Source organism: Wickerhamiella sorbophila (genome assembly GCF_002251995.1).
Source record: "Wickerhamiella sorbophila strain DS02 chromosome Unknown contig1, whole genome shotgun sequence".
Lineage (NCBI taxonomy): Eukaryota > Fungi > Ascomycota > Dipodascomycetes > Dipodascales > Trichomonascaceae > Wickerhamiella > Wickerhamiella sorbophila.
The window spans coordinates 458,638-470,259 of NW_020193984.1; the positions used below are offsets into that span (position 1 = coordinate 458,638).

Consider the following 11,622-nt stretch of genomic DNA (forward strand, 5'->3'; position numbering starts at 1 on the left):
TATGATGGCTGTGTTGTCGCTGGCGGCTGCTGCTCTACCGCCCATTGAAGTCCGAGGAAATGCCTTTTATCCCCAGGGCTCAGACGAGCGCTTTTACATTCGAGGCATTGACTATCAGCCCGGTGGCGCCTCCAATGCTACTGACCCGTTGGCAGATGAGTCCAACTGCAAGCGTGATGTGCCTTATTTCAAGGATCTGGGCGTAAATGCCATCCGTGTTTACACCATTGACAACTCCGCCAACCATGATTCGTGCATGCAGATGCTCGACGATGCTGGAATCTACTTGATTCTGGATGTAAATACTCCCAAAAACTCTTTGAACCGAGCTGATGAGAATTCACTCAAGCTCTCGTACAACTCTGGCTACTTGCAGCACGTTTTCGCAACCATTGATGCGTTCAAGGGCTACAACAACACCCTAGGCTTTTTCGCCGCCAACGAGGTTATTAACGCTGCTAATAACACTCTTGCTGCCCCTTATATCAAGGCCGTCGTTCGCGATATGAAGCACTACATTTCCAAGCAGGCTGATCGCACAATCCCTGTTGGGTACTCCGCTGCTGATGTTGCCGACAATCGTTGGCAGCAAATGGCATACCTCAACTGCGGTGACGATCCCGAGGCTCGTATTGATATGTTTGGCATGAATGATTATTCGTGGTGTGGTGACAAGTCTTCTTTCGAGATTTCTGGTTATGCTCAGAACGTCGAAAATTACTCCAACTACTCAATTCCGCTGTTCTTGTCCGAATATGGCTGTAACATCAACTCCCCTCGTACCTTCCCCGAGGTTGGTGCCATTTACTCGGACAAGATGAGTGCGGTCTACTCTGGTGGGCTGGTCTACGAGTACTCTGAAGAGCCTAATCATTATGGATTGGTCCAGATAGATGGGGATAGCGTGACCAAGCTGATGGACTACAATAATTTCAAGAACGCCCTTGCCAATGCCCAGGATCCTTCTGGTGATGGTGGAGCCAAAACTGATGGCCAGCCCGCTGAATGCCCCAGCTACACGGCCGACTTCTGGGAGGTCCCTGATAATTATGGCATTCCCTCTACCCCTAAGTACGCTGCCAACAACTACTTTAAGAATGGTGCTGGTAAGCCTCTTGGATTCAGTGGTAACCCCACTCAATGGGGTAGCAGTCTGGATGACCCCAATGCCAAGAGCTCTTCATTGTCCAGCTCACAAACCACCTCTGCAGCCAACTCCAAGGGTGGTGCATCAAGCTCTCAGAGTGGTGCATCCAGCTCCAAGGGCGCAGCTAGTTCCTCTGGCAGCGCTACCAGCTCCAAAAAGAAGAATGGGGCGTCCGCCATAGAAGTCTCTTACGGTGCTCTTGCTGCATTCATTATGTATCTTTTTTAGTTTAACTATTGAGTTCGCTTACTGATTGCTCGTCGTCGCACTGAGTGACTCGTGGTGTGCTCGAACCACTCAACCCTTGCCCTCGCTCGCTCTCACTTCCTCCTCGACTCCTCCCACCGCTCAGCCCTAACTTAATCTGTGCCCTAATAACAGTCACGCCCACGCAACCGTGAAGAATACCACTCGCACAGGCATCCGTCACTTCACCAATGTCCGCTGCCAACAAAATTCTGAACTCGGACCCTAGCGAGCTGGAGCTTAAGATTGCCCAGGCTTTGGTTGAGCTGGAGAGCACATCTTCTGACCTTAAGGCCGATATCCGTGGTCTGCAGTTCAAGTCCGCCCGTGAGATCCCTACCGGCCAGGGCAAGTCTGCTATTGTTATCTTTGTTCCTGTCCCTCTGTTGTCTTACGTCCACAAGGCCCAGCAGAAGCAGCAGCGTCTCACTCGCGAGCTCGAGAAGAAGTTCTCCGACCGCCACATCATCTTCTTGGCTGAGCGCCGCATCCTCCCCAAGCCCGGCCGCAAGCGCTCCAAGCAGAGCCAGAAGCGTCCTCGCTCGCGCACTCTTACCGCCGTCCACGACGCTATTCTCGAGGACTTGGTCTACCCCACCGACATCATTGGCAAGCGTCTCCGCTACCAGGTCGGCGGCAACAAGCTGTACAAGATCTTCCTTGACCCCAAGGACGCTACCGCTGTTGACTACAAGATCGACTCTTTCCAGGTCGTCTACAACAAGCTGACCGGCAAGCAGGTCTCTTTCGAGGTTGGTTCCAAGGGCGAGGTCCACTAATTTAGTCACAGGGCCTTAGTAGCCAAGTAAAATTTAAAATCAAAAATTCATGACATCTCTTTTGTTAGTCTATCTTCTTGATATCCTCCCCGCTATATATAACTGAAGTAGTAGACGGTCGTCGCTCTGCGTATGGTCTAAACGCGTGTATCTCGCCGTCGTCGAACCGCTGTGGTGACGGCGATCGCCTTGCTCGGTGAGGAGTGGACGGTAGAGCATGGTGTTTAAGGCTGACCGATTTGGATGTGGGGGCAGACTTGGTTGGTCGCGTGAGCATTAACGCACCAATACTAGCAATAACAACCAAGGAGACCGGAGAGCGGCCACCTGCACCGAATAATAAAACAGTTACAATGCCGGCAATGTACGATGGGATGTTCAGATGAAATGTGTAGTCGATGAACGACGGATCTTGAGAAATTTCTTGGGTTTTGGGCGATGGTGATGGGCTCAATGATAAATTACTGGAAATGCTGGGTCTGCTGTGCCGTTTTGGTGGTGGCAGAGGAGGCACAGTACTAAATTTGCTCTCTTTCAGCATGCGTGGATGGGAGATGCATCAATGTTTATATTATCATAGCTTTTGTGCATAAAGTGGAGGCATGGCCTGCAACCAAAAAACGGGTGATAAATGCTTGTGTGTATTTGAAAATGAATGTTCGATTGTTGAATATTGTTCACTGCTATCAACTATATACACTTTGTGAAACAGCGAGCTGGTTCGCCCCATCGTAGTGATGCAGGTGACACTAGTACTCGAGCCATTGCTTCTGCGCAATTTCAATTGCGGAAAAATGATTCCGCCAAATCCAAATTAATTACTAGATATTTTCCTTTCAAGTCTTGACCAGAATTCTACTTATTTACTTCAGTGTTTACCTTTGGTGACGTCTCGGGTGGGCTAGGGTACGTGGGTGAGCGCTCCCTCATTAGGGCTCAGGGCTTCCATAGTCAGCGGACCATCGCATACTCACTCAAACCGCAGCGACGCACCTCTAGTGACAATCATCATGTTCCCCTTGACTGAGGCCGACGCTCAGCTGCTGCTTGCTGCTCAGGTGCACCTTGGTGCTAAGAACGTTCAGGTTCGCAATGAGCCCTACCTTTATAAGAAGCGTGCCGATGGCGTTTCCGTCATCCGCTTCGACTCTACCTGGGAGAAGATCGTTTTGGCCGCCCGTATTATCGCCGCCGTTCCCAACCCGGCCGACATCGTTGCCATCTCTGCCCGTACCTACGGTCAGCGTGCTGTCTTGAAGTTCGCTTCCCACACCGGTGCCACTGCTCTTGCCGGCCGTTTCACCCCCGGTAGCTTCACCAACTACATCACCCGCTCTTTCAAGGAGCCCCGCCTCATCATTGTCACCGACCCTCGCACTGATGCCCAGGCTATCCGTGAGGCCTCGTACTCCAACATCCCCGTCATTGCTCTTTGCGACCTTGACTCCCCTGTTGAGTACGTCGACGTTGCCATCCCCTGCAACAACAAGTCCAAGCACTCCCTTGGTCTCGTCTGGTGGTTGCTTGCCCGTGAGGTCCTCCGCATCCGCGGCACCCTCCCCGACCGCACCACCGAGTGGTCTGTCATGCCCGATCTCTACTTCTACCGTGATCCTGAGGAGGTCGAGGCTCCTGCTACCGAGGAGACTGCTGAGGTCCAGGCTGAGGCCACCACTGTCTTTGCTGAGGCCCAGCCCACTTACTCCGAGGACTGGGATGTCAAGCCTGAGGCCGGTGCTTCTAACTGGGCTGAGGACGACAACTGGAATACCGGTGCCGCTGCCACCACTGCATAAAAAGCTTTTCTATTAGATCTCATAGATCTCAGCTATAGTAGGTGTCGTAATTAAAAAAAAAAAACTACCTTTTAAATTTGTAAACACCAAATCGAGTACCCGCACTACTTTCAACAACTAGATGGCTCTTTGTGCTCCCTTTCGGAGGCCCAGTTTTTAACTGTAATTTTCCACGTTGGGTAAGCCCTGAGCCGCAGAGCATTGCACACGAGCAGGTAGCTGCGAAGGTTGCTGGCCAGCAGCGGAAACGACTTGCGGCTTGATGTGCAGCTGCATTGTGTAGAAATACACTTCAATCTTTATTTTTTCGAAAAATTTATACATAACTCGCATAGAAGCTCAAAGCAGATGCGGGCAAAATGGAAAAACCCGACCGGTGAGTGACCACGTGACGTTGTGTTTAGGGGTAACAATCCGGAAAAAAAAGAGGTCACTCTAATTTGAAGGGAAAAAAAAAAATTTGGGATACCTCCTCCAGACATCGAATCATCCACCAACCACACCACAACCTAGAGATTGTGGCCAGAACGAGTGATCTGTAGCCAAAATCATCTACACTGAGTGTTTTTTGAGTTGGAGTTTTTTTCGCAACTCTTTCGACGTTGGATTTCTTGTTACTAGTGAAGGTCCGCCCTTTTTACTTAATTGGCCTGCAGCTGTTTTCACAAAAGCCCCGCACTAAAACACAAGCTTAAGCCATAATGTCTGCGGACCCACAAGCAGTCCCTCGAGCCACCTCTGCCAGCACACGTGAGGGTTCGGATTCAGATCAGTTTGTGGCCTCCAGTCTGCCAAACCCGCCCATCTTCCGGACCGTGAACGGAGTGCCCCAGCTATCGCGCAAGTTTGTTGCTCGTCGCATTTCTGAGGGCGAGACGGGCCGCCTCAAGGAGGAGCTCAAGTGCCAAGCCTGTGGCAAAGGCTACAAGCACGTTTCTTCGCTAGCAAAGCATTTGTGGGAGCATACTCCCGAATGGAGCATGACGTCCAAGCTCTTGATCTCTAAGCACCAGCAAGTCCAGCTTCTTGAGGCGGCGTCTATTCTCGTCAGTATGAACGAGGAAGACGAAAAATCGGACGAAGAAACAGCAACCCCAGCGGCGCCAGTTGCTGGCTCCGCTACCGCCACCTCGAGCCAAAATGTCTCTTTGTTGACTCCTGGCCCCGAGGATTCCCCCAGCCCCGTGGAAATTGCCCCGACCACTCCTCACAAAGATATCCCACTTACTACAGCGCGTTCGATCTCTAAGACCAGTATTCTGGCGACAAAGGGACGCGGTAGACGTGTCTCTTTAAGTTCTAGTCTTGGTACATCCCCGGCTGTTGCATCGACGCTGATTAGCATGGCTGCTCAGGCGTCGCCCTTCCCAGAATCCGTAGTCAAGGACTGGGAGCGTAACCCTCCGCACAACCGTGCGCGCGCTGGCTCCATGGCTACACGGCATAATGACGATGATGATGATGATGATCTCCAAGAACCAAGTAACCGTGAATCTCCGCCCAGTGGAGGTGATGTCTTTGGTGACATGGATGAATAGAATGCACACCTGCAAACCCACCCTTAATTATTAGTTTATGTTCAAATATCATATAAATATGTACGTTCTGCAGGACGCAGTGCCTATTTAATTCGGATTTTGTTGTGGTGTTTCTTTATTTTCACAACATGTTTAGAACAACCTTTCTGTTAGTTTTGGCGATTTGCGCTGCCCAAGATCCTGCGCCTTTCGATCCTGATCAAACTTATAATGTTGATCCCAATAGGCCAGTTGTCACATATACCGACAACTGGCTCACTGCGACCGCTCCGGACTTTGCGCCGGGTGGTCAACCCCCCGCTGTTACACCAGCTGAGCCTGCCCAGCCTCAGCCTCAACCTGATCCAGGTTATACCAATCCGAATCCTGCTGCTCCGACTACCCCTGCTTCGCCCGCTGTCACCCCCGGTCAAAATCAACCTGAGCAGCCCCCTACTGATAAAGCCAACCCCAGCCAACCCGATCAGCCCCAAGGCGATGGAGGTTCTGGCGAAGGGAGTTCTGGCGATTGGGGTTCTGGCGATGGAGGTTCTGACGATGGAGGTTCTGGCGATGTTTTTACTGTTTATCAAACCTTCTACACAACTGTATGTGATGATACCACGACGTACGTTACTCGTGCTACTCCAACAATGGAGGAGGTACCTACTGAAACCGTCGACGCACTACCTACTAATTGCCCAGCAGCTGATCCCGTCACTGTTGTTGAACCTGTAACTGTAACTCAGTTGGTTACAGTAACTCAGACAGCTCCTCAGCCTATGACTGTTACCCAGCTGGCAACTGTACCTCTGCCTACAACCGAGAGTGTTACTGTTACCTCTAATCATACAGTCACGGTTTCTACCACTCTTACTCTATCCAGTTCCACTACCTCGGTAAATAGCACCCAACCTACTTCCACAAATGTGCATAACCACACTACCGAGCTCAGTTCAACTGCCCTGGCCGATACTACCCAACTAACTTCCACAACTAACTCCACAACTACGCATGATCACACTAAGGAATCCACTTCTACTGCCTTGGCTAATACTACCCAACTAGCTTCCACAACCGTGCATGACCACACCACGGAGCTCACTTCCAATGCTTTGAATGCAACCGAGACTGCAATTGCACCTGTCACAACAGGTGACCACGGTCAGATCGTTGATCAAGGTACAGCTGGAACACAAGACCTCACACAGCACGTTACAATCCTAACTACTGCTATCAATACCTTCACTGACTCCCCTATTTACCAAACTGAAACCCCTGTATTTGACCCTGTCCAAAGCACACGACTCAAATCCCGATCGCCCGAGTCTTCAATTGGATCCAGCTGTGCAACCAATTCCGAGCTGGCTGCCAAGTCGTCGTCGTCGGCGGCGTCGGCGTCTCGTTCGTCAACTGGATCCACATCCTCAAACGCAGCTATTTCCATTAAACCTGGTTTCCTATTTTGCATTTTAGCATTTATCATGTAGTTGTTTAATCAACCAATCTGTACAAAGAATATATTTGGGTCACTGCTTGTCCAAATACTTTTTAAACGCCTCATGTTCATTCTCCTTGAAAGGCCGCTCACCAAGCAGTCTGACCAAGTCGTTTCTTGTCAAGACCTCTTTGGAGAGAAGCTCCTTAGCAACAGCTTCCACGGCCTCTCGTTTCGACGAAAGAAGCTCCTTGCACCGCTTATGGGCATCGCCAATAATACGGCTGACCTCCTGGTCAATGATAGAGTCCGTGTGATCGGAGTAACCCTTGGCGACAGAGCCCTGCTGGCGCTCAAGACGAACAGCTCCAATCTCCGGTGACATACCATAGTCACAAACCATCGCACGGGCAATGCCTGTGATACGCTTAAAGTCATCGGAAGCTCCAACAGTAACTGAAGGGAAGAAAATCTCCTCAGAGACACGTCCACCCAATGCAACAGTCATCAGATCAATCATTCGATTTTCAGTGGTGATATTGTTATCACTGGGAAGAAGCTGTGCGTAACCAAGTGCAGCCGCACCATGGGGCACAATAGTTACCTTGACAAGAGGATCGGCATAACGCAGGAACCAGCCACATACAGCGTGGCCAGCTTCGTGGTATGCAACAATCTTGCGCTTATCAGTAGGAAGGACGCGAGAGCGGCGCTCCAAACCAGCGATAACGCGATCAATTGCCTGTTCAAAGTGAGGCATTTCAACCTGCGACGAACCGCTGCGGGCAGCTGCAAGCGCAGCCTCGTTGCAGCAGTTGGCAATGTCGGCACCAGAGAATCCAGGTGTCATAGCAGCAAGCTTACCAGCCAACTCGGCGATGTCTTTATCATACTTGACTTTTTTGAGATGAACCTCATAAATGTCTTTGCGGCCCTCAAGAGTGGGCAAATCAATCTGAATATGACGATCAAAACGACCAGGACGCAGCAAAGCCGTGTCAAGAACATCGGCACGATTGGTACCGGCCATAACGACGACGTGGTCATTCGAACCAAACCCGTCCATTTCGACCAACAGCTGATTCAAAGTAGCCTCACGCTCATCGTTGCCGCCACGAATATTGGGGCCTGAACGCGATTTGCCAATAGCATCGATTTCATCGATCCAGATCATCGAAGGAGCCTCGGCTTTAGCCTTCTTGAACAGGTCGCGAACGCGTGATGCACCAACACCGCTGAACATTTCAACGAATTCAGATCCTGAAACGGCATAGAAAGGAACGCCCGCCTCACCAGCAGTGGCCTTAGCGAGCAGAGTCTTACCGGTACCAGGAGCACCTGAAAGAATGGCACCACGAGGAATCTTTGCACCAAGTCTTTCGTAGCGTTTCGGGTTCTTGAGGAACTGGACAAACTCCATGATTTCTAGCTTGGGCTCATCCATACCGGCAACATCTGCAAAACGAACCTTAACCTCATTGGTAGCACTGAACCGCTGGGCCTTAGTTTTACCAATACCGAAAACTCCGCCTGGCCCTCCGGCTCCGCCGCCAGCTCTCTGAGCGGTTTTACGGCCCATCCAAACAAGGAAGCCCAAGAACATCAAAGTGGGGATAAGTCCAAACAAGAATGCAGCCAAATTACCCTCCTCGACGTAGGCAACGGGAATACGGTCACGTTGAGCAATGTTGAGGGCATCCTGCGCTTCCTTGAGATGACGCTCAAGAGTTTCAACAGATCCGATGGTAAAGTAGCAAGCAGCAGCTTCACCGCTTTGACGAGTGAAAACACGAACCACGCTGTTGTTGATAACCTGAAGCTTCGTAACCTCGCCACGATCCAGATACTTGGCACGGAACTCCTGGTAAGTGACCTCGTGGCCGGTTTCTCCAGAAGACAGGAACGAAAAGATGAAGATTGTACCGAGGATAACCCATAGAATATGCGTTGCGTTGATCTCGATATTGATCAAGTCGTTAGGCTCGTTCTTGCCCTTCTTGTCCTTGGGCTTCTCATCCTTGGGCTTCTCGTCGCTGGGCTCCTCATCCTCATCGGGTTCTTGCTTGGGGTCCGTGTTGGTTCGGCGGTTTTCAGCCCGCTTGGTTTGCGCAGCAGGTTCTGACTCCTCAGCATCGCGGTTTACTTGCCGCAATCTCTGCTGGCGTCGCAACGAGCCCCACCGCCGAGTTCGCTTGTCCTCATGTTCGCACAACGGTGAGCCGCCAAAAAAACGAACAGATAGCACAGCTGGCATGCTGTTCACTAATGGAAGCACACTACGAGACATCCTGACCGCATTCAGAGCGCCTGGACGTCCAAAAAGTGCGCCTTTCAGCACCTGTCTCGGCGCCACTTTAAGCATAGTCAGCAAAGGTTGCAGAAATCCCAATCAGCGTCTTTTAAGCCACTGTGTGAATAAAACAGATTTATACGATATAATAAGTAGGAAAACTCTCCGAGATTAGACACCGTAAAATCCGGACATCATGTACATATCGCTAGCCAGCTCGCCAAAGTTGGGAGTGTTGGTTTCTCCAGGCTGTTGAAATATTCCGTCGTAGGCGTCCCGCATCAACCAATTAACATTTCCCTCGACCTGGGGATCCAAAAGTATCGAGTCGTGGACCCACGGATCGTTCGAATTGAATTGACCATGTGCTGGCAGCTGCTGTTCGTTTGCTTGTTCGTGGGGCAACTGGTGATTGGGTCGCAAGGAGTTGGGATCGCTCGATGAGAAGCCCGGATACGGCGGCACGTTTGGATGATTGTTAATGGGAGCAACTGGTGGGGTTACTTCGGCGTCCGGCTTGCCCTCTTCTTTAAGCTCGTCACTGTCACCTCGGGCAGCCTGGATCTGGTACCTGTGAAGGATCTCGACAATGACCGACCAGAATTCACTGACAGGGTGTTGGCCATACATATAATCAAGTTTTTGCATTGAGAACAGGGGAACGTATTCCTGCATCAGCTCGCGGTCAGCAATGGACGAGGGGCCTAAGGGATCAGTCATGTTTGTTGCAAACAGTGTAATGAACGCACTGGTCAAGAACAAAATGGAACCTGACACAAGGGACCCACAGCCGACCGCAGAAATATGCTTTGCGCAGCGTAGAATCTGCCTTGCACCATCTCGACACACGTCTCTTGCATTCAGAAGAATAGCCATATCTTCATCAGATAAAGAGATTTCAGTGGGTGTGGATCCACTAGGCTGGCTCGCCGATGCGGCAGCTCGATTAGGATCTTGTTGACGCTTTAAGAAAGCCTGCACAGCTGAGGTCGAGAAAGCGGGGATTCGGTGAATTGTGGTGCTGACTTCATAATAACAGGTATGAATCCAGATCACCAGCTTTTTCGTTGTCATGTCAGAAATAGAGTTTGAGTCGGTTACAAAATCACCATTCTCTGTGATTTGTAAATTCGGGGGGAGCTTTTCTTTCCAAGCGTCCAGTTCATGTGACAATGATATGATATCAAGAAAGTGTTGGGATCTTGATTTCGTTTGAGCAGGAACTGCGAATAGCTTCCGGTAAACCTTACTATAGATTCGAGCGAGGTGGATAAAATTTGAAATACAGACGTTCTGGATGTTGCCTTCCCGCCTATCTAGCATTTCTACCGAGATTTCTGAATCTGGGATCATTGGCGGGCGGCCCATTTTGATAGCCATATCGCGTTCGAGAACATACACCAGCCACCAGACGATTTTTCGTCGCTCTTTGGCCTCTTCCGACATACCCCTGTAAGTCTCTGTTCGATTCATGCCCATAATCATAGCGAGGTTCATGGTGAGCATCGAATAGAAGGAAGTTGCCGGCGGCATTTGGAGTTTGTCCAACGCCATAACGAACATAGCATAACCTCGGATTTTGGCGGTGCTGGGTACCGCAAGAGTAAGCGTTTGAGCGTATTTGCCGGCATGGCTCATAAACAAACGAGATTGGCGCTGCAAATATTCCTGTGAGTACTTGAGATCCATCGACACTTCATCACGGCCCATCCAAAATGCCATCAGGGAGGTGGCAGAACAAGCGAGAAACCGGTCAGACAACGACAAGGCATCCCATTTACTCTTGGAGTATTCCTCGGCTTCGCGAGGGGTTAATAACACATTAATGAACGGGATATTGGCGGCGGCAAAATACCGAAGAGCGGAGCGCAAAAACTCGAGGTCGAGTGCCATTGGGTTCAAAATATTCTCAGAGTATAGGTGAAGACGATGCTGCTGCTGTACAAACAGCGACTGGATGCTCGCTCTCAGTCGCTCAAATAATGCGGGGTCGTCAATTTTATTCTCGAGCCATTTCAAACTGTTTTGGCTGAGGAACGTTCCCGACAACGCATGCGTGTAAAAATGACCGTCGTCGTTAACTTCCTTCAGCATCGAGCAGTTGTCACCAAGCGAAGCCAAAGCGTTCGGTCTGGAGCCCATTGAGTCTGACTCGTCCAGGGAGTCTTCGCAGTCGTCTTGATTTGCGTCATCTGACTCTCCATCTGAATTATCTGACGATGCAGCAGCGCTGCCGTTGTTTGGATAACCGGGAAGGTCCACACCGTTTTGTTGGGCGATGGCGTAAATCAAAGATTCGATCCTGTCCAGTCGGGTGGCGGTGCCACTGCGTTTCGGCGTATTGACCAGCTTGCGACGCCTAGGCTGCGTGTAAACGCACATTATTCTCGAGTGGGCGCAATTATCGCA

At 50.6% G+C, this 11,622-nt stretch overlaps 8 protein-coding genes across 8 annotated transcripts; 5 read left to right on the forward strand and 3 right to left on the reverse strand.

Annotated features, from left to right (window-relative positions):
* Position 1: 1 nt before the first annotated feature.
* B9G98_00275 (1,3-beta-glucanosyltransferase GAS5) lies at positions 2-1,375 on the forward strand (the record flags this gene model as incomplete). Its single annotated transcript, XM_024806833.1, has 1 exon — positions 2-1,375. The coding sequence occupies one exon, from the start codon at positions 2-4 to the stop codon at positions 1,373-1,375; it is 1,374 nt and encodes a 457-aa protein (XP_024662601.1).
* Positions 1,376-1,584: 209 nt separating this feature from the next.
* On the forward strand, positions 1,585-2,172 carry B9G98_00276 (40S ribosomal protein S7-A; the record flags this gene model as incomplete). Its single annotated transcript, XM_024806834.1, has 1 exon — positions 1,585-2,172. The coding sequence occupies one exon, from the start codon at positions 1,585-1,587 to the stop codon at positions 2,170-2,172; it is 588 nt and encodes a 195-aa protein (XP_024662602.1).
* Positions 2,173-2,236: 64 nt separating this feature from the next.
* On the reverse strand, positions 2,237-2,713 carry B9G98_00277 (hypothetical protein; the record flags this gene model as incomplete). Its single annotated transcript, XM_024806835.1, has 1 exon — positions 2,237-2,713. The coding sequence occupies one exon, from the start codon at positions 2,711-2,713 to the stop codon at positions 2,237-2,239; it is 477 nt and encodes a 158-aa protein (XP_024662603.1).
* A 469-nt stretch (positions 2,714-3,182) lies between these two features.
* On the forward strand, positions 3,183-3,968 carry B9G98_00278 (40S ribosomal protein S0; the record flags this gene model as incomplete). The annotated part of the gene is made up of 1 exon (XM_024806836.1): positions 3,183-3,968. One exon carries the CDS (start codon positions 3,183-3,185, stop codon positions 3,966-3,968), a length of 786 nt encoding a protein of 261 aa, XP_024662604.1.
* Positions 3,969-4,669: 701 nt separating this feature from the next.
* B9G98_00279 (hypothetical protein) lies at positions 4,670-5,506 on the forward strand (the record flags this gene model as incomplete). The annotated part of the gene is made up of 1 exon (XM_024806837.1): positions 4,670-5,506. One exon carries the CDS (start codon positions 4,670-4,672, stop codon positions 5,504-5,506), a length of 837 nt encoding a protein of 278 aa, XP_024662605.1.
* Positions 5,507-5,634: 128 nt separating this feature from the next.
* B9G98_00280 (hypothetical protein) lies at positions 5,635-6,975 on the forward strand (the record flags this gene model as incomplete). The annotated part of the gene is made up of 1 exon (XM_024806838.1): positions 5,635-6,975. The coding sequence occupies one exon, from the start codon at positions 5,635-5,637 to the stop codon at positions 6,973-6,975; it is 1,341 nt and encodes a 446-aa protein (XP_024662606.1).
* Positions 6,976-7,014: 39 nt separating this feature from the next.
* B9G98_00281 (Mitochondrial respiratory chain complexes assembly protein YTA12) lies at positions 7,015-9,285 on the reverse strand (the record flags this gene model as incomplete). The annotated part of the gene is made up of 1 exon (XM_024806839.1): positions 7,015-9,285. The coding sequence occupies one exon, from the start codon at positions 9,283-9,285 to the stop codon at positions 7,015-7,017; it is 2,271 nt and encodes a 756-aa protein (XP_024662607.1).
* Positions 9,286-9,384: 99 nt separating this feature from the next.
* Positions 9,385-11,595, reverse strand: B9G98_00282 (putative transcriptional regulatory protein C3C7.04; the record flags this gene model as incomplete). Its single annotated transcript, XM_024806840.1, has 1 exon — positions 9,385-11,595. The coding sequence occupies one exon, from the start codon at positions 11,593-11,595 to the stop codon at positions 9,385-9,387; it is 2,211 nt and encodes a 736-aa protein (XP_024662608.1).
* Between the last annotated feature and the right edge of the window lie 27 nt (positions 11,596-11,622).